The following is a 22833-nucleotide window of genomic DNA, read 5'->3' as shown; positions in this document are numbered from 1 at the left end:
GGACATGGCGGGGACACGGACCCGGTCCCGGAGCGGGGCCGCCCTCAGCGGGGTCACCGCCCTCACATACGCCCCCAGTCCGCGGAGTGTCCCGGGAAAAGCCCCTCAAGGCTGCCGGCTGCCACCTGCTGCCACCGCGGCAGCTGTCCCGCCGTGGTGACAGCACCTCCGCCCGGCGGTGCACGGGACAGGGCGGGTGTCCCCGCACAGCCCCACGGACTGTGGGTGCTTCCACACGCGGGAGAAAACCCCGCTGGGTTCGGGGTTCAGCTTGCAGCAGTGAGGGACAAACGTGCCCTAAAAATTGGGAATTTGGGGTGCCCAAATCTGGGGAGCTGGGTGGGACAGGGTTATGGTAGGGAGAGAGCTGGGGATGGGGCTGGCTGTGGGATTGTGGGCCCAGAGCCAGAGGGTTTGGGATGAGGTAATGGATTTTAGGATTAGGTCAAGGAGATAGGAATGACCAAACTAATCATCCCAAGCCTTTTGGGTTGGAATTCTCCCTTCTACAGGAAATATGGTGGGTGGTTCCATTCCTGGTGGGATCCCCCAGGAAGAACTTCTTTACCCCAGAATCACTGAAATTAGAAATACCTTTTTCTGGAAGAGCCTAAGGATTCCTTAGGGAAAGGTGCCAGTCAGGAGAGGGGAAAACCCTCTGTGTGTGCTCCCCACTCCTGGGGGTTTGGGTGACAGCAGGATTTGGGCAGAGCCAAAGAACCTTCTGCTTCCCTTTATCTGAGTTATTGGGAGCAATTCCGAGCCAGCCCAGTGCAAGGAGAGCTGGGAGCAGCCAGCTAGGAGCCAGAGAGTGATAAGGTGCTTTGGGATGATGGATGAGATCTGGCTGCCTCCCACATTTCAGTATCTCGTCAATAAATTCAATATTAAAATGTTATGTATAGCTCTGCTCTCATTTCCTCTTTTTTCCTTCCTATCTTTTTCCCCCAGGAAAGAGCCACATAAGAGTCAGAGCCAGAGCTGGGCTCAGGCTGCCAGAACCCTGGCTAGTTCTCCTTTAATTTCTGGAAAGATCTGGATTTTATAACCATATCATTTCCTGCATAACCACAGAGCACACATGCCCAGCAGAGGTCCAGGGGGGGTCATGGATTATGGGAATTCTGTCAAAATCCAACCCAGCTGGGTGAAATGTGCCCTTGGTGCATTGGGCAACAGGTTTGCACTGGGACAGGAGAGCAATGAGCAAACATTCCAGCTGTTCCAGGACTTGGGGAAGAGGATGGCAATGATGAAAACAAGCTGATGTTTAACCCGCGGGGGGAGGTATCCCACAGGGAACTCCTGATGGACATACTGGGATCTGTGGAATGTGCTTTAGGAACAGGAGACCAACAGCCTGTGGGGTTTCTTGTTGGTCACCAAACCCAACCAACATGTCACTGACAATGTCAATAATAACAATGAACAGCAATAATAATTATAAGAACAACAACAATTAATAATTAATAATACAGCAATATTAACAGATATGCAGCACCTCAGCCTGTCCCAGTCTCAGGAAATGGAACTTCTCCAATTATGAAGGAATTTAAATCCCCTGTGTTCTCAGATAATAACAATAGAAAAAGATATTTTTCCCAAAAAATGTTGGAAATGCTGAACATTCTGCGTTAGGGGAATGTTTGGTTAGACTGTGGGGTGGGAGTGGGAATGCTCTGCAGGGCCCACCTGCCTGGCTCCTGCTCCACCATTCCCAGTCCTCACCTCCCTCTGTTATTTCCTGGTCCTTTATCTCCCTGCTATTAATTTCCGTTTTCTTCGTCTCCCTTATCCATCATCTCCTGGTTCATTGCCTCCCCGCTCATCATCTCCTGTCCTACATCTCCCTGTCCTCCACGTCCCTGCATCTCATCTCCTGCTCTGTCCTCTCCCTGCTCATCATCTCCCGTCCTTTGTCTCCCAGTCCATCATCTGCTCATCGCCTTCTGTCCCCTCCTGCTCCATCCCCTTCCAGCCCTTCACCTCCTGCCCATCCCTTACTGGGGGGGGCAGCTCCGAGATCCCATCTGAGCCCCCCGGGTGCCCCCCAGCCCCCCCGAGCCCTCCGGTGCCTTTCCCCCCGGCGCCCGGGGGCGGTGGTGGCGGGGCGGGACCAGGGGCGGCCCCGGGCAGGTTCCCCTGGAGCGGCGGCGGGAGCGGCGGAGCGGAGATGCCGTACCTGCTCATCAGCACCCAAATCCGCCTGGTGAGTCCCGCCGGGACCCCCGGGGGTGGGGAATACCGGGGGGCGGGCAGGGACCGACCGGGGCGAGCGGTGAGACCCGCTCAGCCCGCGGTGCCGCCGGTGCGATCCCGGCATGGGCTGGCCCTGCTGCTGCTGGGGGTCGGCGGTGATGCAGGTTTGGGGGAGCCCAGCACGGCCTGTGAGAGCTCGCCGTGAGAGTTCCCGGTGCTTTGCTGCCCCAATCCCTCCTGTCCCAAACAGCGACTCACTTGGGAAACTTGCGGCAGGATCCCAGGAACGCCAAAGGGACGGCTCCTCCTGTCCTCGCAGTTGGTTTTCCCTCGTCCCCAAAGAGCCGTTCCAGGGTGGAAAACGCGGCCAAGGGAGTGGGCACGGCTGGGGCAGTGGCTGGGATCGGTGTCCAGGAGCACTGGTGGGATCGCTGCTGTCCCTGCCGAGTAAAGCCACAAAGCAAACGTTACTGCACTGGCAGCAGCCACATCCTGCAGGACTCTGTAGGAGCCCACAGCTCTGTGTTTATCTGGGGTTCCCCTTTTCCCGACATCCAGAAGCCTGGATCTGCTGGTGTGGTTTGGGGCAGGAAGCAGGGAAACAGTGAGACAAGTGGGACAGTGAAAACAGCAAATGAGCAAAGGGAGAGAGTTGTGATGGACACAACAGTGGATTGGGAATGGGGACATGTGGGGATGCTGCAGCACCAAAGCATCTGCTGGCAGTGGCATTTGGGGTTGTACAAGTTGATTGAGTGATTTTGGATGAGGTACAGGAAGGGGCACATGGGTCATGGCACTGGAGGGAACAGCCTGGAGCAGCCGAGCTCAGTCTGCCCTCAGAGACTTTGGAAGCTCTGCTCTTTACCAAAGGGGCAAAGCAAACATTTCCAGTGTGAAACCTGGCATCGAGCTGAGGCTGGAACCTCCTGGGTGAGCAGCTGCACCTTCCTGCCAGCGGCTGGGACTGAGGGAACAGGGGGTGGCCGTGTCACCACGTGTCACTCACCACTCTGTGCCTGTCCCACAGGAGGCTGGGCCCACCATGGTGGGTGACGAGCACTCGGATCCCCACCTGATGAGCATCCTGGGGGCCACAAAGAGGAGCACGCTGGGCAACAACTTGTAAGTCCTTCTCTCCTTATTTTTCCAAGAAATGCAGAACATTTTCACTCCTGGAATTCCCCACAGCACCTTCCAGCTGTCCAGTTAATCCCAGGATTCCCATGTGTCCTGTTAATGAGGAAATGCTGCCTGATATTTCATTTGGTTCTCTACTTTCCTTTGCTCTGACCCTGCTTTAGCACGTGACCCCCCTTTCCTCTCTCAGTGCCATCCCTGCCTTGCTCTTCCTGTGCCTTTCTTGGTGCTGAGACACCAGAATGCTCACCCAGTTCTGTCCATCCCGTCCCTCCCAGCTGCAGTCTGTCTGTCCATCCCATCCCATCCCATCCCATCCCATCCCATCCCATCCCATCCCATCCCATCCCATCCCATCCCATCCCATCCCATCCCACCCCACTCTCTAGTGCAGCTCAAGGCTTCACCTGAGCCAGCCCTTCCCAACAGCTCCCAAATCTTTTCCATGGGCAGCTGAGCCCTGGGGTTGGAGCTGTTTCCCATTGTGTCACCCTGACTCCAACCCCTCCACTGGCATGTTCCCAAGCTGTGGATATTGGACGCTTCTCCATGTCCCCACCTCTGACCACGCTGAGTTTGACCCCAGCCTTTGGCCAAGTGCCACTCAGAGATGTGACCAGCATCTTCCTCATGGTTTGGCTCACGTTTTTTTTTTTGGTTTTTTTTTTTTCCTCACTTGATATCTCACTTCCTGGTTTGCCCTGGGGTGGGAAAAAAAAAAAAACCCCAAAACCACAATGGCAAAGCAAAACAAACCCCCAAATGCAAAAGAACTTGACAGAGAGGAGCAGCTTGATCCCTGCTGTGTCCCATGTGCTGTGGAGGAAAGGAGGAATAGGAGGAGGAGGCATTAAAACAAAAGGTGCATCTCATCCTAAATGTTCTCCACCTTCCATCCATGGAGTTGGGAAAACCCTCCTACTCAGCACCAGCCTGGCCAACACCAAGGGCTGGATCCTCGGCTGCTGCAGCGTTAAAAATCTCAGTGGGGTGGGAAAAGTTAATAATAAGGAGATAAAATATAACTATTGAAGGGCCCCCCCATCCCAGCTGCATTCCTGGGGGGTTTGCCGGGCTGATCCCTCTCCGTGCTGCTATTCCCAAGCCCGTGGGTGGGGCAGAGATTGGCAGCAGCGCCAGAGTCGTGCTGCCACCCGCCGTGCGCAGCCCGGAGTTACGCAACGGGATGGAAGACAGAGAAACACAACAGGCTCCCAGAAGGAACTGGATCCTGAGAGATTTGGGCAAGGATCCCTGGGATTCAGGTGGAAAAAGAAGGCAAAGACAGATAAAAGCCTCTGTGGTGCCTGCCCCAGCAGATGGGGGAGCCACAGCACTATAAGGAACAGATGCACCACATTCTGCCTGTTTTGGGGAAGGGATGTGAGCTTCCTATGGGATTTCCCTGCTGGATTCACCACCTTTCGCTCCTCCCCATGGCCCGGAGCGTTTTGAGCTGCTCTTGCCCCACCTGCTCCTTGGCATGGCCTGTGTCACAGCTGGGAACTCCGCTGTGTCCCTGCGGCACATCCCTGCAGGGCATCCCTGAGGCACAGCACGTCCCTCCCCACTGCTCAGGCACACAGGGGAAGTCCCCTGGCTGGAATGTGGCTGCTGGCACCGCCGGGAGCACAGCCACGTGCCAGCCCAGCTGCCTCCTCCAGAATGCCAACCACAGCTGGGAGCTCCAGGATCTGCACTGTGGCCCTGCAGGATTTTCCATCCCCAATTCCTTCATGACCAGAGCCTGGCTATGGATGCTGCAAACTCCCTTCCTGCAGCACCTTGGGCCCCAGAACTTTAGCCATGACCTTGTAGGGAGCCTGAAGGAAAACCTCAAGCAGCACAGAGCTGCTGGGAAACTGGGATGTACAGGTGAAGCTGAAATCCCTGTAATAAGGGAGTGCACGGATCCTGTTCCACAGCTCTGCACAGACACACGGCCCCTCATTAAGTCCCACAAGGTGTGGGGAGCAGGGATGTGGTCCCTGCCCTCTCTCTCAGGGTCAGAGCCCTTGGGGCAGCCAGGTGGGGCAAGGGTTGGGGTGGGATTTACCTGGAAGAAAAGGCTTTGCAGGTATCCCAGCCCCTCCCATCCATCCCAACTGGATGCACACAGAGACAGGAGCAGATCTGATACCCACGGTGTGCAATCTTCATTTCCCTCAACACACAGCTATGATAAAGCCCTGGGAACTCTTGCCTCCTGCTTTTAGCTCAGCTACTCAGTTTTTTAGTTTTCTACAAATCCCTGCCTCTGCTACTTCCTCTGAATAGTGGGAATAATATTTACTAGCTCCCACTGCGAATCTGAAGGCTATGTGGCAACCCTCCTGGAGAAAGAACAGACTTCAAAGTCACTTATAATAATGCACATTATCTTTACACCACATCTATAATTACAGCCAAGTACAGTCTGTCCTGAGAAACTGGAAAATCTCTCACATCTCAGGTTATTTCATGCTTTAAAGCACTCCCAGCTCCAGCACAGGTCTGAAATCCAAGCAGGAGAAGCTTTGGAAAGGCTTTTGGATCTTTTTTTATCATTATTAGTAGGAAAAGCAGGAGAAGCTTTGTTCAGGTGCCCAAACAGGATTCCCAGTGATCCTGCAGCCCATCATTATCTGCTTATCCGGCACTGTGAGTCAGCTACAGCTGAGCTGCTCTGGGCCTTATCCCAAAGTCATGGCAGAGGAGAGGCTGGCACATCCAGTGCCAAAGGTCCCACTGGCCAGCTCAGCTCAGCTGTCCCCAGTCAATTCAGCCCAGTCTGTGCCTGGTCCCTTCACTGGGGAGCAGTGTCACAGCCCTGGAGCTTCTGGGACCGAGGGTAGGAATGTGGGAATGTGCTCCAAGCATACAGCCAGCACAAACCACTGGGGAATCAGAGCTGGACAAGGATCCCAGTGTGAGGTCCCAGGCACTGCTGGAACAGAGGAGCCTGGGCTCCACCTTGCCTGGCACATCCATGCAGGATGGATGACTACTGGCTTTCCAAAGGTTTCCCACCTGCCTGAAAGCATCACTTTGTTCCAATCCCCAAATTCTAACAGTCTCTCAAACCCACCCATCTCACAGACATACTCTGGGGGTAGAACACTGGGATTTCCTTCCTTAGAAACACCTGAATCATTTCTCCTCTCCTCCTCCATGCTAAAAACGTGCTCACTGTGTTTACCTGTGAACTCTGCTGCAGTATCAGCCCAGTTACCGAGCAGCATGTGGCTCTGGACACCAGCCCTGAGCCACATTCCCATTCAACCTGATCCTTCCCTCCTGGACAGGATTCCTGTGGTTTGGCACCTGGGGCTGTGCCTGCCCCCGGGGTTAACCAAGGCCCTGTGTCACACACGCCCGTGCCACGTGTGGCCACTGGTCTTAGAGGGATCAGGAGGGAGGCAGTCTCACTTCCAGCAGGAAATTCCCATCTCTTCCTCCCCAGCTCACCTCATTCCCATCTCTCCTGGGTGCAGCTGTGAGTACTACGTGAATGACGCTCCGCGCGTGGTGCTGGACAAGCTGGAGAGCCTCGGCTACCGCGTGGTCAGCATGACCGGCGTGGGCCAGACCCTGGTCTGGTGCCTCCACAGGGAATAGCCAGGGAGAACCGTGCCTTCCACCCGGACCACATCCTGCTGGAGATCATCTTAAAGGACTGGCAGCAAACTTTCCCCCCCTAATTCCTTCCTGTCCCAGACTCCAGGCGCTCAGGCAGGGGAGGAAGGGTGCAGAGGCAGAGCTGGACCCAGTGGAATTTTGCCATCCCTGTTCCGTTTCCCAAGAGCAGGGGGAGGAAGGTATGCCCAGATGCTGGCAGAGGGAACAGATGGCTCCAGCTCTGCCTTCAGTGAGATGGCAGTCTGGCAAATTCCAGCTTTATACATTTTAATCATGTATTCAGCATGCCCTGGAGGAAGCTCAGTAACAGCCCTGTTTGCTTCCTCCTTGGGCTGCCCCAGAGAGTTCCATGCCTTCTCCTGGGCCAGGGGGTTAGGGAGGGACAGCAAGTATGGACACCATCCCACCTCATCCCTGAAATCCAAGAGGGAACCACTAAACCTACTCCCAGGGCTCTGACAATCCCTCCCCTTGGCAGCAAGGCCCGCTTCCATCTCAGCAGCACCACTGAAATTCCAGATTCCAGACTGCCATCCAAGCCTAACATGGGATTCCCAAAATAACACAGAAAGTGTTGTTGTGTGACTATTCCAGGTGCAGGCTCTAATCCCAACACTGCTGGAATGCTTGGAACTGTGAACAGATCCTGCTATGGGGGTAACACCAATAAAACATAATAAAACATTGCTCCAAAGAGACCAATGTCCTTCTGTGGGTTGTTTAAAGCTGTTGCCAAGTCCCTCTGAACGAGCTTTCAGGAATTATAATCTCCAGGCTTTGATGTTCTGATGGCACCTCTCATACCTTGTCCCATGGGATGGGGCAGCTGCTCTGGGCACACACACTGACAGGGTAACCTGCACCCTGTGAACCTCAGGCAGCCATTCCTTCCCCAAACCTGGAATGGGATAAGGGCTGCAGTCCCTGGGAGTTTCTATTCCCACAATACCTTTAGAAAAAAAGGAGGTTTATTGACTTAAATAAAGAAACAGCTCTGAGGGGACGGGGGGTGGGAAGAATCCATACTCTCATGCTAAGTGTGGGACTTTTCCTCCTCGTCTTCCCGCTGGAGCTGCTCGATGAGCTGCTGCCTCTCGGCCGCCTGGCGCATCCTCATCATCACCAGGCTCTCGTAGTCCCGCTCCGACACCACCGACGCCTGGGAGGGAGCAGGAAACACAGACAACCCATCAGGGGCAGGACAGACTCCCAGAGTTCCCCAAATCCCCCTCACAACACCAGCATTCCAGGCAGGAAATGGTTTGATCCCACAGAAATTGGGTGAGGTGGGTGAAAGCTGCCTGGCTACAGGAAATAACCAGGAATTGTTATTAAAATGATTATTAAAAATAACCAGCAATGACTGTGGTTGGTAAGGAAAGCAGGACAGACATGGAGCCAGCATTCCATGAGGCTGAATGGGGAATTATTTTGGATTACAAGATCACTCTGCACCTACAACGTTGGTGCCCGAAGTCCAGCATACACTTCACCTGTTACAAAGGCTAATGCCATAAAAAAATCAAACCTTTGTGGATGAGTCATGGAAGTGAGTAACTTCCAACTGTCTGACAGCGCTGAGGCCTTGGCAAAGGTTGCCCAGAGAAGCTGGGAAGCTGTGCTGCCCCTGGATCCCTGGAAGTGTTCCAAGCCAGGTTGGACAGGACTTGGAACAACCTGGGATAGTGGAAGGTGTCCCTGCCCTGGGATGGACTTGAAGGTCCCTTCCCACCCAAACCATTCCATGATTCTAACAGCTGCAATCAATAACCTTGGAGGACTTTTCCACCACGAACAATTCCCCGATTCTAAGCAGCTGCACAAAGAAAACCACCAGGGACGTTCCCAAACCTGACACAGGAATGGAAGAGTTTCCCAAAGCTCCCAGAGCCTCCCTGCTGCGTGTGGCAGCAACTGTCACGTCAAGGCAGTTGATTGCAGACTCTGCCTAATGAACGTGGGCAGCAGATGACAGCTGCTCCAGTGCTTTGGCGCTGCTTCCAAAGCCATTCCACACTAGTAGGTGGCCGTGCTATTTTGGAGGTATGAAAGCACTGCAAGGCTTGGAAACATCCAGCTCATTCCTTGACACTTCAGGTGGAAATAAGAGTTTCTTGACAGAAGGTGAATGGGAAAAAAACCCCTTAGTATTCCTTTTTCTAGGAAGTGGGTTAAGTGGTGATCACAGAGAATCACGGAATCCCAGAATGGTTTGGGAGGGAAGGGATTCCAAACATTATTTTGTTCCAACCTCGTGCCATGGGCAAGGACACTTTCCACTAGCCCAGGCTATTCCAGCCTGGATTTGGACTCTTCCAGGGATGGGGCAGCCACAGCTTCTCCAGATATTGAAGGATTTCTTAGGAAGCAGAAGGGATACAAAGGCAATAGAATGCCTAAATAAGTCTCTGCATGGAAATATGGGCGAGTGCAATTCCTTATCCTGTGCCAGCAAAGTGGTTCCTCTGGCTGCAAGGACACAATGAAAGCCCACAACAGATAAGGAACATCAAGAGGGAAATTAAGAGTCTAATTGGTGTCTTAGGAGCCACCTGAGCAAAATGACCTTTGGGTACTGGCAGCAGCAGAGTCTGAGAAAGCACTGATGGTATCAGCAGCCCTCAGCCAGGATCCTTCCAAGTCCCATCCACCAACCCCAGGAATTTGCTGGGCTGGATGGAAGAGGCTGCCTGAGACTTATGCAGATGAATCACCCACACAAACCTGAAGCCCCACCTCATGCTGGGATTATAATTTAAAACAGCCAGGAAATTATTTGCAGCCTTGCTTGGGAGCTCTGCTGACACAAGGAGCCCTCGGAGTGGCGCAGGAAGAACAGCCTGATCCAGGTGGGCTCCCAGCACGTGCTCCTGGCTGCCTGAGCGTGGGCTGAGGCTCCACCACTCCACACACCTATTTCCTGCAATCCTGGCAATTACCAATGGAGTGAAACCCAGTTTCTGACGTGGCTGACTCAGCAAGGGCTTGGCTCAAAACAAACACATCCACGCAGGGAGCCACAGCCCGGGAAGCAGCGACGGGTGGCACATGAAGGGACGGCGGCAGCAGAGCTGGAGAGTTTTGGCATTCTGGGTCCAACCTGGCTGAATTCCTGGACTCCTGGCTGAGTTCTTCCTGGACTTGCTTCTTCATCCTGGTCTCTGAGTGCTCCAGCAGCTTCCCCTCTCCACTCCAGGACTCCTGGTTGCTCCAACAGAGTGTAAGTCTCTCCTGCACTCTGTTCTCCCAGCGTTGTCTCCTGCACTGTCGCTTTCTTCATCCCCCTTCTCCCGTATTCCCTGGGCTCCTTCGGTGGGACTGAGTCACCGTCTCGTTCCCAGCCACCCACGGCGCTTTTCCGGCAGTGCCCCTCCTCGGAAGGTGCCTGGTTACCATGGCACCCGAGTGCCCTTCTGTTCTAGATGCCAGATTAGATCTGTTCTCATGGTGACTGTGCCTCTGCTGTTCCCCACCAGCCCGGAGCCGCAGCACACGTTTAACGAGCTCGCTCACACACCGCCTGCCGCTCCTCTCCACTCCAGGGGGAGACTCCTTCAGATCCCAGACAAGCCGAGTGCTCCTTGCCACGGCGTGGAGTTTGCATTTCCTGCACTACCAGCCTCTCTGTGCTCCTTGCAGCTCCAGGAACGGGGCAGGAAGAGGTTGATCCTGTTGCGTGGCTCTCTGCTGATCCCTGGGCTCCTGCCTGTGAGGAGCCAGCATTCCTGCTCCTCGCTGCCTTTCCTCACCATGGATACTTGGCGCAGGGGGTCCCTCAAGTCCACCACCTTCTTCCGGCGCTTCTCCCTCAGGAGGCACAAAAAGCTGGGCAACCAAGTCATCATCCTGAACCAGAACAGCCACACTCTGGACACGGACGGCCAGAAGAGGGAAGGCTTGAGGGATCTGAAGGACAAGTCTGAGTACCTGTCCTGTCAGAGCGAGCAGAACCTGGCCAAGGCACAAGCCCCTCCCAAGCCTCCCCGGCTGTACCTGGACAGTTCCAGCTGCCCCAACATCATCGACCGCACAGATTCCCACTCCGACCTCTCCTTTTCCGACGCTGCTCCGTACCACAAAGGCACTCCCACGCACAAGGACCAGGCTACGGACCACGGCACCTCAGAGGCGGGTCTCCCCAGCAGCACCACTCTTCCTGAGCTGGCTGACCCCTTCCTGTCCTTCAAAGTGGATTTGGGGCTATCTCTCCTCGAGGACGTGCTGCAGACCCTCAGGAAACAGAACCCGAGGGATTACGCCATTTGAAGGTATTCTTTGTCCATCACATCCCAGTTACTCACTGCTGCTGCCAGTTCCTCCCGTTCCAGCAGGAGGAAGGACACTGGAGCATGCCTGTTGTGTGTGGCCTGTTTTGTTGTCCTCGCCTCACCCACCACAGAGCATCCCTGTCCTTGCCAAGGAATCCTCTGGAGCAGAGCTCACAGGCTCTGTGCTCAGGTGAGAGCATCGTCTGCTGTCTCATGGCCAACTTTCCGCTCTCCACCCCGGGAATTTCCCACTCCGGACTGCGCATCCCATCCTCAGGGAAGACTGCCACTTTTTGGGAAAGACTTATTTCGGGGATGTGACACTGTGGGGCAGGGACACACAGGGATTTGGCATGGATCACTTGTGGAACAGCAGGCAGCCTGCAAGGAGGCAGCAGCACTGCACCCCGAAGCCAAAGCTTTGAGGGCTGAGAGACAGGAACTGGGGCTTCTCCTCCCACCATGTTTGGATGTGAAAGCTCAAAGCTGTTCCTCCGTTTTTTCTCTTCCTCTTTGTGGGTTTCTTTTCCCTTAACTCCAGTGCAGGTGGCACTCCCAGCCAGGTAAGCATCCAAGTAGGCTCCTGATACAGCACCAGCAGTGGATTTATCCTCCTGGCAGGAGAAGAGGTGTCTCTGACACTGCTGCCTCACGCATGCACTGAGCTCCCAGCTGTACAGACATAGAAGAATAAATGTATCTGTGACTGGAAGTGTCTGGTTGCCTCATTTCCTTGGGAACAAGCCACAGAAATCCCAGGCACCAGGAGCACAGGCTATCTGGAGTGGCCCAGGTCCATCCTCCCTGGCACTGCAGGGTTTTATGATGGGAGTGGGACACCTGTGTGGCTCTGAGGGAAGCACAGAGGGAACAGGGACTTGATTTTCCCCTGAGGAGAGCTCAGGGAAAGACAGGAACAGCTGCGCACCCTGAACTGGACAGTGGGAAAGGCTCTGCCAGGCTGAGAACATTTTAGGCAGCACCAGGACAAACTGCTAAAAGAAACTACCAGTTCTTAGCTTTTTGACTATTAGGGCTCTTTTAAAAAACAATTAAAATACCTCCATGCCCCAGATCACCAGGAGCTTTGGAAGTGGCCATAGCAAAGTGCAGGGACACTCCAAGGAAGGCACAGCTGCCTCTTACCGTGTGAGATTCACCTCCCAAAGTCAGATAATATGAAATAAACCCTCTGAAGGAGCTTAGAACAGGTACAAGAACACCAGGCAGGAGGCTTTTCTCAGGGCTGAATGGCTGAGGAGCCCTGGCAGGGAGATTCCAGTGCAGGAGCAGGGAAAATCTTCCCAAAACTGAGCACTGCATGCTGTTGGAATGGCAAAACAAGCTCTCTGTAGCCACTGTGTGCTTTGAACCATCACACAGCCACTGCTCTCATTAGCCTGGAGTAATACTGTGCAAGCCACAGCTTTTGAATTCCAAGGGCAACTGGAGCCTGCCTGGCTGCAGCAGCTCTCCAGGAACTGCTGCCCAATGTGCACCTGTTGCTGTAGGAGACAACAAGGCTGTGGAAAATGAGCAGCTTCCACCTGGGAACTGCTCCCAAATCCCCTGCCTGGGGTCTGGCTGTCCTTTACCTGTGGATTTTGGCTCTCAGGTCCTGGCTGGCTCTCCCAGGCAGGGAGCACTGGCTGCCTGTCCCAGACAGGGAGTAGAGGATGAGTAGTGAGCATGTTGCCATGAGAACACTGCAGGCTTGGGCTGTTTCCTGAAGCAGAGCAGCGGAGGAGCTGCTTTTGCACAGAGTGGGAACAAACTGGGGGTGGATTCAGACAAAAACAGAAGGGAGGAGTGAATAGGAAGCAAGGGCAGCTTAAATCAGAATGAGGTAAGTGCAGCCTGGAAGCAAGAACGTGGAGCCTGGTGCCTGGGAAGCCAGGCTGGGTGTGAGGGGAAGAGGCAGAGGGAACAGGGATCTGGGAGCTCACTCTGCACACTCCTGAACTGGAGAGCACAAGCTAAGTCAGCTGGAAGCAGATCAGCCAGGAGGAGCTGCAAACACATTGCAGGTTTTAGGAGCATCCCAGTGGATGCAGCAGGAGGATCTGGGGAGGGTCTGGAATGGGAACAAGGGAAAACAGGAAGGAGAGCAGCTTGGAGCTGCAAGGCTGCAGTGCAATCCCAGAAAGTGCAGCTTCTTACAGCTGAAAGCAGCAGAAAGGACAGCAAAGCACCAGCTGTGCAGCTCCTGGGCAGGATGCAGGTCCCTGGCAGCAGCTCCTCAGCATTCCCAGAGCCAGGTGGGATTGAGGAGCTGTGCTGGGCAGAGGTGAGTCACCAGCACTGTGTGTGCTGCTTTCCTGCTCTCCCTGCTGCCCCACCACACTAATCCTGCACCGCAGGCAGACGCTGCACTTCCACACTAACAAGCTCTGGGCATGGAAACAGGCCAAGACAAACTCAGGCATCTGAACCCACAGAGGCTGGAATCCACTACCAAAGCTCCAACTGCACCAGCAACCCCCTTGGTAGGAATGAGCCAGTTCACACTCTCAGCTAGTGAGAAATTCTCAAATAACATGTTTTGGATTCTGCTTTTTGTCCCAGTTCCCTTCCTAACAATCTGGAGACTCTCCTGTGGCTGCAAGACTCTCCCTGGTCCTACATGAACAGGATAACAATCAGGTGTTCTACTGCATAATTACAAATAATATAAATAAAATACTTAATGAATATGAAGAGAGTGAATGCACTAAACAATCTCACAAGCTTAAAATATTTAGGGAGTGAACACACAAAAGGGTATTTAGCTTGATATTGCTCCTGCAGACCCTAAGAATAGAGGTTTGCTTCCAGCACTGAAACTTCCTCCTCCTGGGAATGCAGTGAGCAACCAAGGCTCTCTAAAGGAACCTTTCAGCAACTCTCACTCAGAGGATTCCAAAAATCCCATCAGAATGGCACTGGAGGCTTTGGGCTGAGCAAGGAATATCCCTGCTCTTCATTTGGGAGAAAGGGAATGTGTGAAGATGCAAGCAGCTCCCAGAGTGCTGCTGCCCAGGCAGGAGGTCCTTTAGAAAGCCACTGATCCAGCACAGAAAGGGCTGCTGGGAAAGCCAGGCCTGGCCCCAAGATCTGACAGCACTCTGAGATGTAGGTTGTTCCAGCCCCAGATTTCCATCTCCTTACCTGTGAGCTCCTGGGCTGGCTGCTGCTGTCGGGGAGGACGGTGCTGGGGCGGCTCTGGGGCTGGCCCTCCAGCCAGGAAATCTTCAGGGGGTTATTTAGCAGGCCAACTTCATTCTTCACAGCCATCTCCTGTGAAAACAGGAGGGAAAACGCCCTTCCATCACCACCTGAATTTCAGATCCCACTCCCTTCCCTCACAAGTCCCTAAGAATCCTAGAATGGCCTCAAGGACAAGCAGGGCACAAACAAGACCTGTCTCTGGAAGTGTCCAAGGCCAGGCTGGAAGGGGCTTGGAGCAGACTGGGATTGTGGATGGTGTCCCTGCCCATGGCAGGGGGCTTGAAATGGATGGTCTTTTAAGGTCCCTTTAAATCCAAACAGTTCTATGGTTCCACTCTGTAAGATTTTAAGGATCTTTCCAACCCAAACCATTCCATGCCTCTCAGATTTCACAGCTGCCCTACATGAGAAGCACCTTCATGGTCCATAGCCCTGCCAGCACTTTTGATACACAGGTCACACACAGTTCTGGGGGGTTTTATCATTTGGATATGAGTGAAAGAAAAGCCAGCAAGGAAACTCTCATACAGCCCAAGCTCATGGAACTACTGAAATTTAGGATAACTGATGACTTTTGCTCCCACAGCCACATGAATTATTATAACTCAGAGTGAGTCAAGACATTTTGGGTTGTTTTTCACTGCAAATGCCTGATATCACCTCCAAAACACAAAATCCCAACTCCAAGGCATTTCACCTTCAGAGAGAGCTGAGTAAGTGCTCAGTGCCTGATTTTTAAGGCAGTGCCTCCTCCCTCAGCCTGCTCCATGCACAACCTGTTTATGCGCCTGATCTCTGGGTTTGTGCCTGCAGCTGTGCCACTCCCTCCATGCATTTGACTCTCATTACCCTTCTCCACTGCCTTAATGACAGGGCAGTGTCCTGGCTGTCACCTGTCCTGTGCCACCCCCAGCACAGCCAGCAGGAGCTCTGCACACTCACAGCTGCCTTCACCGTGGCAAATTCCACCACTGCACTGCCAGTCTTCCTGCTGGAGATCAACAAATTGAGCACATCACCATACTGTGGGAAGAAAGAAAGGAAGGGAAGTTAATTACAGAGCCAGGAGAGATGTCAAGTTCAGTTCTCAAATGAACACAAAGAGAAAATAAGTGTTTTCACAGGCATGAGGCTTGAGCTGTCACCATTTCTGTCCCTCCAGGAAATAATCTGGGAAGGCATGGAGCTACACACTTGGCTCCCAGTGCAAGAGGGCTGCTGAGCTCGGAGGGAAAGGAGGCCAGGGTGGGATTGATGAGATCAAAGGCTTGTCTGTGCCTGTCTCTGCACTTGCCACAGCAGGGATGTGGAGTGCTTCAAGTGAAGGATGAGTGCACCACAACCACAGAGCCAGACTAAGAGGGCAGGAGGCATCCAGTGGGAAGAGCCTGCAGTTGTTCTGCTGGGAAACAGCTCCCAGTACAGGGATCAAAGGATCCAACTTGGTTCAAAGGTTGGATTTGATAATTTAAGAGATCTTTTCCAACCTTAATGACTCCACGATCATGCTGATGAGCTCTGAAAACTGCATAAGAAAGCTGAACAGGGAAGGAAATTAACCACTCCAGCTTACAAGGGCATGGAGTGACAGGACACAGGGAATGGCTTCAAACCATCTTTAGATCAGATTACCTGTTTAGATTAGACTATTAGGAAAAAATCCTTCCCTGTGCAGGTGCTGAGGCCCTGCCACAGCTTGCCTAGAGAAGCTGTGGCTGCCCCATCCCTGGATATGTCCAAGGCCAGGTTGGACAGGGCTTGGAGCAACTTGGTCTAGTGGAAGGTGTCCCTGCCTGTGGCAAGGGGTGGAACTGAATCATTTTTAAGGTCCCTTCCCACCCAAACCATTCCATGATTCTGTGATATGCAGCTTCCCAGAATTCACTATCCTTACAGCACTGAGATCAGGGCAAGACCCAGTAACACACAGGGAAGAGTGTCACTCAGGACCTTTTGCAGGATCTGCAGCAGCACATCTTTGGAGTATCCCCCTCCAGTCTCATCTTCCTTCCTGCATTTCCACCTGAGCTGGGGAACAAACAGTAGGAGTTAATTTTTCCCCTTTTGGATGTGCTGCCAGCAGCTCCCACCCCCCTGCACATTCACCACGTCTGCTATTTCCAGCCACACTCCCAGGCCTGCCAAGACAGTGATCTCAGCATGGGAGTGAGCACAGGGAACAAACTGTTTGGGGAACAGGGAGAAACGCTGCTCACTGGAATAAAAAAAGATCGCACTTGAAAGGATGCTAATGGCTCTGCCAGGGTAATTAGCAGATGTTCCCTGTGCTTAAAGCACAGACAACTCAATCCCAACCTCAGAAATCTGGAGCAGACAAAGAAAAGGTGACTGAGGAAGGAATTCTAACAGCAAGGACAGGAGCTGTTCACCTGATGATGCACATTCCATGGAGTGGAATTTATACATCCCAGTATAAAAAAAGATGTGCCAGCTTAGCAGGGTTGAAACGTCCCTTCAGTTTTCCATCATGTTCTATCAGTTTTCACCAAAACACAGCTTTTTAAGGATGTCTTACCTTGAGCTTAGGAGTTATTTTGCCTTCTGCTCCATTTCTTTCCTGCTTGCCTAAAGAGAGAAAAACAAAAAAAACCAAAACAAAACAAAAAAAAAAAAAAAGAAAAAAGATGGAAAGGACACAGGTGAAAATTCCTCAGCATTTTGCACAATTTTTTTTTTCCCTGAGAACATACATATGATGAAACACTTTGAGAATTCCACTGGACCATTCCAGTCCCAAAAATCTTGTGCAACAGGAACTGCAGCACAGACTGAATACTCCATGGGAGCATGTTTCCCTTTTAGGAAGCACAGACTTGCCAGGATCAAGGCTAGAAACAGGTCAGCAAACACACAAGCCGGAGACATGTTCTGAGGCATTTTTCCCTGCAAGAAGGTTGGAAAAATTCAGGGTGGAGAGCTGCCAAAGAGCCCAAGGCCACGTGCAGGTGCTCCCCGTGCTCACCTCGGCTGTGCTGCTCCCTCTCCCGGCGGATCTGCTCCCTGACCAGCCTCTGCTGCTCCTCCAGCTGCCGGGAGCCCTCCTCCCGCAGGCGGATTATCTGCAGCACAGGGAACACAGCATGGGCACCTGAGGCACACAGCCAGGGCTGCAATGCCACCTGGACACTTCCAAGGACAGTCTGGGCCTCACATCCATCTCCTGGGACACCCCTCCTGCCAGTTCCCCTGGGCAGCTCCAAAAGGAGCAGCCTGGTGTGGTGGAAGGGGTCCCTGAGCATGGCAGGGGCTGGAACGGGATGGGCTGTAAGGTTCCTTCCCACTCAAACCATTCCAGGATTCTCTGATTCACAGAGCCTTTTAAACCCAAAGGTTGAAGGACTGCTCTCCAGAGATTTTTTGCACCTGCTTTTAATCCCAAAAGTTAAAGGACTGCTATCCAGAGATTTTTTTGCACCTTGAGAGGAATAGCAGATTTGTCTTTACAAACAAGCTGTGGGTCTGCTGGTAGATAAAACCAGCACTGGGAGATAAAAGAAACAATGGGAAGGATTCCACTGATTGAAGAATGGAAAAACATATTTCCATTTACAAATAAACTTTAGTTTTGCTGATAAATGAAATTAGACATTGAGCGATGAAAGAAACAATGGGGAAGAAAAGCCCCTAAATTCCAGAAGAATTAAAAATTGAAAGGGAGGGTTGTACATTAGAGGGAAATCTTTGATATCAGGTGTATTGGGGAGTCTGTACCTCTCAAGTACCTCAGCAAAAGGGCAAAGAGAGAAGAGAGATGCAGCTGGGAAATTGGGATAAAAAGGGAGGCTGCATCCTCCAAAAATTTGAGAGACCCCAGGGGAATGCCCCATGGCCTCTCCCTTTATTTGAATAAAGTCAAAAGACTCCTCTCTCTCCTTTTTGGACATAAACCTCTGATGTTTGTGGATTCATTTTCCTGACAACCTCATCCCATGGATTTCATCATAATGGAAATACTTCCAGCAATTCTTCTCAAAAACAGCAGAGAGAACTAAGAATTTATCCTTACTTCTTCTTCTAATGATCTGGTTATCCTGATCTCCTCCTCTTCGTTCTCCTGGGACTGGGCTTCCCGTTCTCTGGCCTCAAGATCTGCAGAGAAAGAAACAAAATTCAAACAATCCAAAGAGAACTTGAATTTTCCCTGCTGGCCAGAGGAAGATGGATAGATCACAAACTTGCTGCAGCTACACCAATATCCTGACAGCTCTGCTGCCTCTCCTCTGGCCCCACACACCAAAGGAGCCTTAACAGTCCTCAACCCCCTAATTCCCACAGCAGGACCTAATTCCCTCCTTCCCAGAGCAGGACCACCCCAGCTATGGCTGTGGGAGGAGATTCCAGGTCTTCTGGACTATACTAGGGACAAAGAAACCAGAGTCATCCTCCATGGATTGACCCCTGTGAAGGAGAAATGCAAACAGCCAGCTAGGGGAGAGCTCAGGAGAATGTGAGGGTTTGATTTGCTCACCAAGCTTTACTTTCTTCCTCTTCTCATCGAGTTTCTGTGTCCTTGCTGCAGCCTCCTTCTTCGCCCTCCTCACCCTGTCATAGGCTGCCTGCCAAGGAACCAGCACAACAATGGGAAACTACAGAAACCAGGAGAGAAACTGGAAAACAGGGAATACAGTGACATCAGGGACTGAGACCCTGTCAGCAGGGCTGAAGCATCTGCTGCTTCTTGGATTACAAGCTTTGCCAGTACCTGAAAAGAGGAGCTCATGTTTTTAGCTTCTATCACCTGGAATCAACACTTTTCCCTCTCCTGAGCTAATTTTGGAGAGAGTTCCTTCCTCATTTTTTGGTTTTATTCTTTCCAGGGACATTTCCAGGTTATTTTAAGCCTTGGGCAGTGGGTTCTCAGCCACTTCCCCACAGCCCCAGAAGGATCAAAGCTCTCCTGTGTACCTCAGACGGCAGAGCTTGGAGCCTCAGGAATTGCATCCAGGTATTTGTCAGCCCCTGACTCAACAGGAATGGCAGATGTTGCCATGGGAATTTGGTGTTCCTCAGTCAGGGATGGTGTTATTAGATGGGATATGCCCCTGTCCAGCACATTATTAAAGGCAGAATCTCAGGGCAGAGCTGCTCCCAGCAGCAAATCCCAAACACAACATCTCTCCAAGCTTCTATCTGGCACCTGAGATTTCATCTCATGGAGAAGCAGAGGGGAATAACAGCTGAGATTTGTATTGAAGGAGCTCTGTGAGAGCAGGACAGGCAGGATTACAGTTCCCAGCACCACCCCAAAATCCCACCCTTGCCCAGGGAGCATCCTTACCCTGGCTGCTGCATCTGTGAGCACGGCCAAGGCCTGGGACAGCTGGTGGAAAATTTCCGCTGGGAACAACAAGAAAGAAGGGCAAGATGAGGGAAACCAGGTGAGGGACCTGGGGAAGAACCAGGAAAGACAATTCCTGCAGGAAGGTCTCTCCAAGGAACAAAAATCACCTCTGCAAGAGATTTGTAAGCCAACCTACAGCCTCAACTCAAAGGTGTTACACAAACTTGAGAGTAAATAAAGAAACAAAAAACTGGGATTGTTTCATTTTCAGAGAAATCTTGGAACGCACAAACCTAATTTTTCTTACTGATTATTTTTATTTTGGGTTGCAATATCTCCTTCATGCCACATTTACCTGGAACTCACAATTTCATTCTCCCTCTCAGTCCTTTTCCTTCAACAAGAAGTCCTGCTTATGTTGTACTGGAAGCTGTTGCATTACAGCCATCTATCCTTTAAGAGTCTTTCCTTTTGTCCCATTACAAGCATTGGCAAATTGTCTTTATTTTTTATAAAGATGAATTATCAGTCTTGACACACAAAATACAAAGTAACTGCTAATTCTACAACCTCCATCCACAGCAATCCCTTGCTGCAGGCAGCTGAAACTCCCCCTTGCCCTGCCCACAGATAAAAGGATTTATGGAAGTGAAGTTTGGACTGTGAGAGATACACATCAAAGCAAAGGTTGGGAAGGTGTGAGGGCTGCAGCTGTAATTCCAGCACTGACTTACTGCTGGTGTTTCTAAACCCAGCAGGGATTGTTCAGCCTTAAAAAGCAAAGTTAACACCAACAGGAGCAACACATCCAGGGACACATCCAGCCATTCCCTCAGCACTTAGGGAAGCAGGGTCACTTCCCGGAGCATGGAGAAGGGAGAACAGCAGCAGGAAGAACTCACCTGCCCGGGGGTTGTCGGGGTTCTTGTCCGGGTGGCAGGTGAGCGCCTTCTGCCGGAACGCTGTCTTCACCTGCAGGGGCCACACTGGGGTCACTGGGGGGAAACTGCTTTGGCTCTGCCAAAAAAAGCAACCTGGAAACCCAAAATAATCCCTGTGCTCAAGGGAAACCTGCTGGGCACGGGACATGGGTGTGTCTGGAAGGAGTTGGAGCTTTTAAAAGCTGTTTTGGCTTGCAGGTGTCTTTTGTTGTAGGAGTTAAACCTCAGGTTAAAAAAATGGGAGGGGGGAAAAAGAGAGAGAAGGAAAATAAAAAGGAGAGAAGGAGAAAAAAAAAGGCGAGAAGGAAAAAGGAGGAAAAAAGAGGAGAGAGGGGGAAAAGGGGAAGAGGAAAAAATATGGAGGAAGGAAACTGAAGAAGGGAAGGGGAAGGGAGGAGAGGAGAGGAGAGGAGAGGAGAGGAGAGGAGAGGAGAGGAGAGGAGAGGAGAGGAGAGGAGAGGAGAGGAGAGGAGAGGAGAGGAGAGGAGAGGAGAGGAGAGGAGAGGAGAGGAGAGGAGGAGGAAAAAAGGGGGAGATGATAAAAAAACGGGGGAAGTTAAAAAACCCAGAAAGAGAACCCAAAAGAGGGAAAGGGAGCCAAAAAAGGGAAAGGAAAAAAAGAGGGAAAGGAAAACAAATGGGGAAAGGAAGAGAAGTGGAAAAAAAATAAAAGAGGTAAAGAGAACGAGAAATGGGGAAATGGAGGGAAAAAAGTGAAAAGGAAAAACAAAGGGATGGGGGGAAGGAAAAAGGGAAGGCATTCTATCCCACTCCCAACCTAATTCGCTGCTATAACAAGTGGAAAAGTTGTGTCCCGGCCCCACCTGGTGGACAAAGCTCCCGGGATTGGGAATGTGCAGGAAAAGCCCTGCAGATGGTCCCACCTCCTGCACAAGAGTCCAGCTGAGGGAGAGGAGTCTCCTCGCCGGGCTCCATCCTCCAACTTCCCATTTCAGCCAGGAATTCCCCCTCCCTGTCCCACCCAACCCCGCTCTCTGGCACTGGGCAGCCATTCCCTTTTTACCCTGCTATTCCCGGCCCCTGGCCGAGCCCCTCTGCAGCTCTCTCAGAGATTCCTTCCTGTGTTTAGCAGTGACTAACCAAATAAACTCAATTAAAAACCGCAAACGTGTAATTGCAACCCCACAAAATTAACTACGTGACTTTTGGGCGCTCGGACAAACGTCTGACAACAGGATTCTTGGATCACCACGGGAATTTCCCTTCTGGAAGCACATAAACAAAGCGAGAACACGTCCCAGACCAAGCCCGCAGTTCTCTCCTCCTCCAAAGGCGGGTTCCGCCCCGCAGGATTGAGGGGTGAACTGGGGGAACGAGGCCAATTTCAGTAAAACCGGGATATCACAACGCCAATATCAGCACAAACGGGATTTTTCCTTTTGCCAGCCCCGGTCCCGCAGCAATGCTTGGAGCAGCCCCTCAGCGCTGGAGAGCAGCACCGCCGCTCCCGAGGACACCGGGAAAGGGATGGAGGGAGAGAAGGAGCCAGTCCCAAACTGTCCGCGCCCCTCACCTCCTTCTCGGACGCCTTCTCGCCGATCCCCAGCAGCCCGTAGAGGTCCCGCTCCAGCAGCTCCTTATCCACCGCCATCTTCGCGCTTCCCGGTTCCGCTCTTGGTGCCGCGGTGGCTGGGAAATGTAGTCCCCGTGCGCCTCCGTGCCATGCACCGCTTGATAACGATGAACCACAAGCACCGTGATGCACCGCGCGGCTCCAGAGGACGGGAACAGCCAGGGTGCGCAGCGCCACGCTGGGCATGATGGGTGTTGTAGTTCTTTAGCGGCAGCTGCCAGCCGGGATGAACCAGAGGAAAACTACAAGTCCCGTGGGGCCGTGCGCGGGCACCGAGTCCTGAGGGAAAACTCAGCACGTGCGTCCCGCTGTCTCCCAAGGTCACCACTGACCGTGACCCCAAGTGCCACCGACGGATCCACACCCATGCGCTAAATCCCTCCAGGAATGGCACTCCACCATTTCCTCTGGAAGCCTGTGGCAGTGGGGGGTGGTGCGAGCCCAGCCGCACCCTGTTCCCAAAACCATACTTGTTTTTGTTGTCACCAAAAAACATCCATCTCAGCCCAAGGCACAGCTCCTTGGTAAATTCTTGTTTTCTTATTGATCTAAAATATCTCCCTT

At 52.4% G+C, this 22833-nt stretch overlaps 3 protein-coding genes across 4 annotated transcripts; 2 read left to right on the top strand and 1 right to left on the bottom strand.

Annotated features, from left to right (window-relative positions):
• Positions 1 to 1490: 1490 nt before the first annotated feature.
• GCHFR (GTP cyclohydrolase I feedback regulator) lies at positions 1491 to 7655 on the top strand. Its single transcript, XM_058027366.1, has 3 exons — positions 1491 to 2209; positions 3230 to 3324; positions 6813 to 7655. Exons 1-3 carry the CDS (start codon positions 2174 to 2176, stop codon positions 6934 to 6936), a joined length of 255 nt encoding a protein of 84 aa, XP_057883349.1. The 5' UTR covers positions 1491 to 2173; the 3' UTR covers positions 6937 to 7655.
• On the bottom strand, positions 3318 to 22295 carry DNAJC17 (DnaJ heat shock protein family (Hsp40) member C17). Of its 2 annotated transcripts, XM_058027361.1 has the most exons (12): positions 22210 to 22295; positions 20637 to 20706; positions 19732 to 19790; positions 18922 to 19009; positions 18460 to 18542; positions 17416 to 17512; positions 16969 to 17018; positions 16383 to 16460; positions 15375 to 15455; positions 14373 to 14501; positions 7984 to 8116; positions 3318 to 3432 (listed from the first exon to the last, which is right to left on the bottom strand). In XM_058027361.1, exons 1-11 carry the CDS (start codon positions 22285 to 22287, stop codon positions 7991 to 7993), a joined length of 939 nt encoding a protein of 312 aa, XP_057883344.1. In that variant the 5' UTR covers positions 22288 to 22295; the 3' UTR covers positions 3318 to 3432; positions 7984 to 7990. The 2 variants fall into 2 exon arrangements, with proteins under 2 accessions (XP_057883344.1, XP_057883347.1); XM_058027364.1 differs by lacking the exon at positions 3318 to 3432 and having other exon boundaries at positions 7239 to 8116; positions 22210 to 22293.
• C6H15orf62 (chromosome 6 C15orf62 homolog) lies at positions 9770 to 11937 on the top strand. Its single transcript, XM_058027365.1, has one exon. The coding sequence runs from the start codon at positions 10402 to 10404 to the stop codon at positions 11221 to 11223; it is 822 nt and encodes a 273-aa protein (XP_057883348.1). The 5' UTR covers positions 9770 to 10401; the 3' UTR covers positions 11224 to 11937.
• Positions 22296 to 22833: the final 538 nt, after the last annotated feature.

Source organism: Melospiza georgiana, chromosome 6, assembly GCF_028018845.1.
Source record: "Melospiza georgiana isolate bMelGeo1 chromosome 6, bMelGeo1.pri, whole genome shotgun sequence".
NCBI classification, from domain to species: Eukaryota; Metazoa; Chordata; class Aves; order Passeriformes; family Passerellidae; genus Melospiza; species Melospiza georgiana.
Note: the sequence above shows the minus strand (reverse complement) of the source record. Positions and strands in the feature narration are given on the sequence as shown.

Coding starts and splice junctions, on each gene's coding strand:
- DNAJC17 (XM_058027361.1), bottom strand. CDS start 22,287: ATGGCGGTGGATAAGGAGCTGCTGGAGCGGGACCTCTACGGGCTGCTG. Junction 19,791..20,636: donor CCCCGACAACCCCCGGGCAG/GTGAGTTCTTCC, acceptor TGTTGTTCCCAG/CGGAAATTTTCCACCAGCTG. Junction 8,117..14,372: donor GCCAGCCCAGGAGCTCACAG/GTAAGGAGATGG, acceptor GCTCCCTCCCAG/GCGTCGGTGGTGTCGGAGCG.
- GCHFR (XM_058027366.1), top strand. CDS start 2,174: ATGCCGTACCTGCTCATCAGCACCCAAATCCGCCTG. Junction 2,210..3,229: donor TCAGCACCCAAATCCGCCTG/GTGAGTCCCGCC, acceptor CCTGTCCCACAG/GAGGCTGGGCCCACCATGGT. Junction 3,325..6,812: donor AGCACGCTGGGCAACAACTT/GTAAGTCCTTCT, acceptor TCCTGGGTGCAG/CTGTGAGTACTACGTGAATG.
- C6H15orf62 (XM_058027365.1), top strand. CDS start 10,402: ATGGTGACTGTGCCTCTGCTGTTCCCCACCAGCCCGGAGCCGCAGCAC.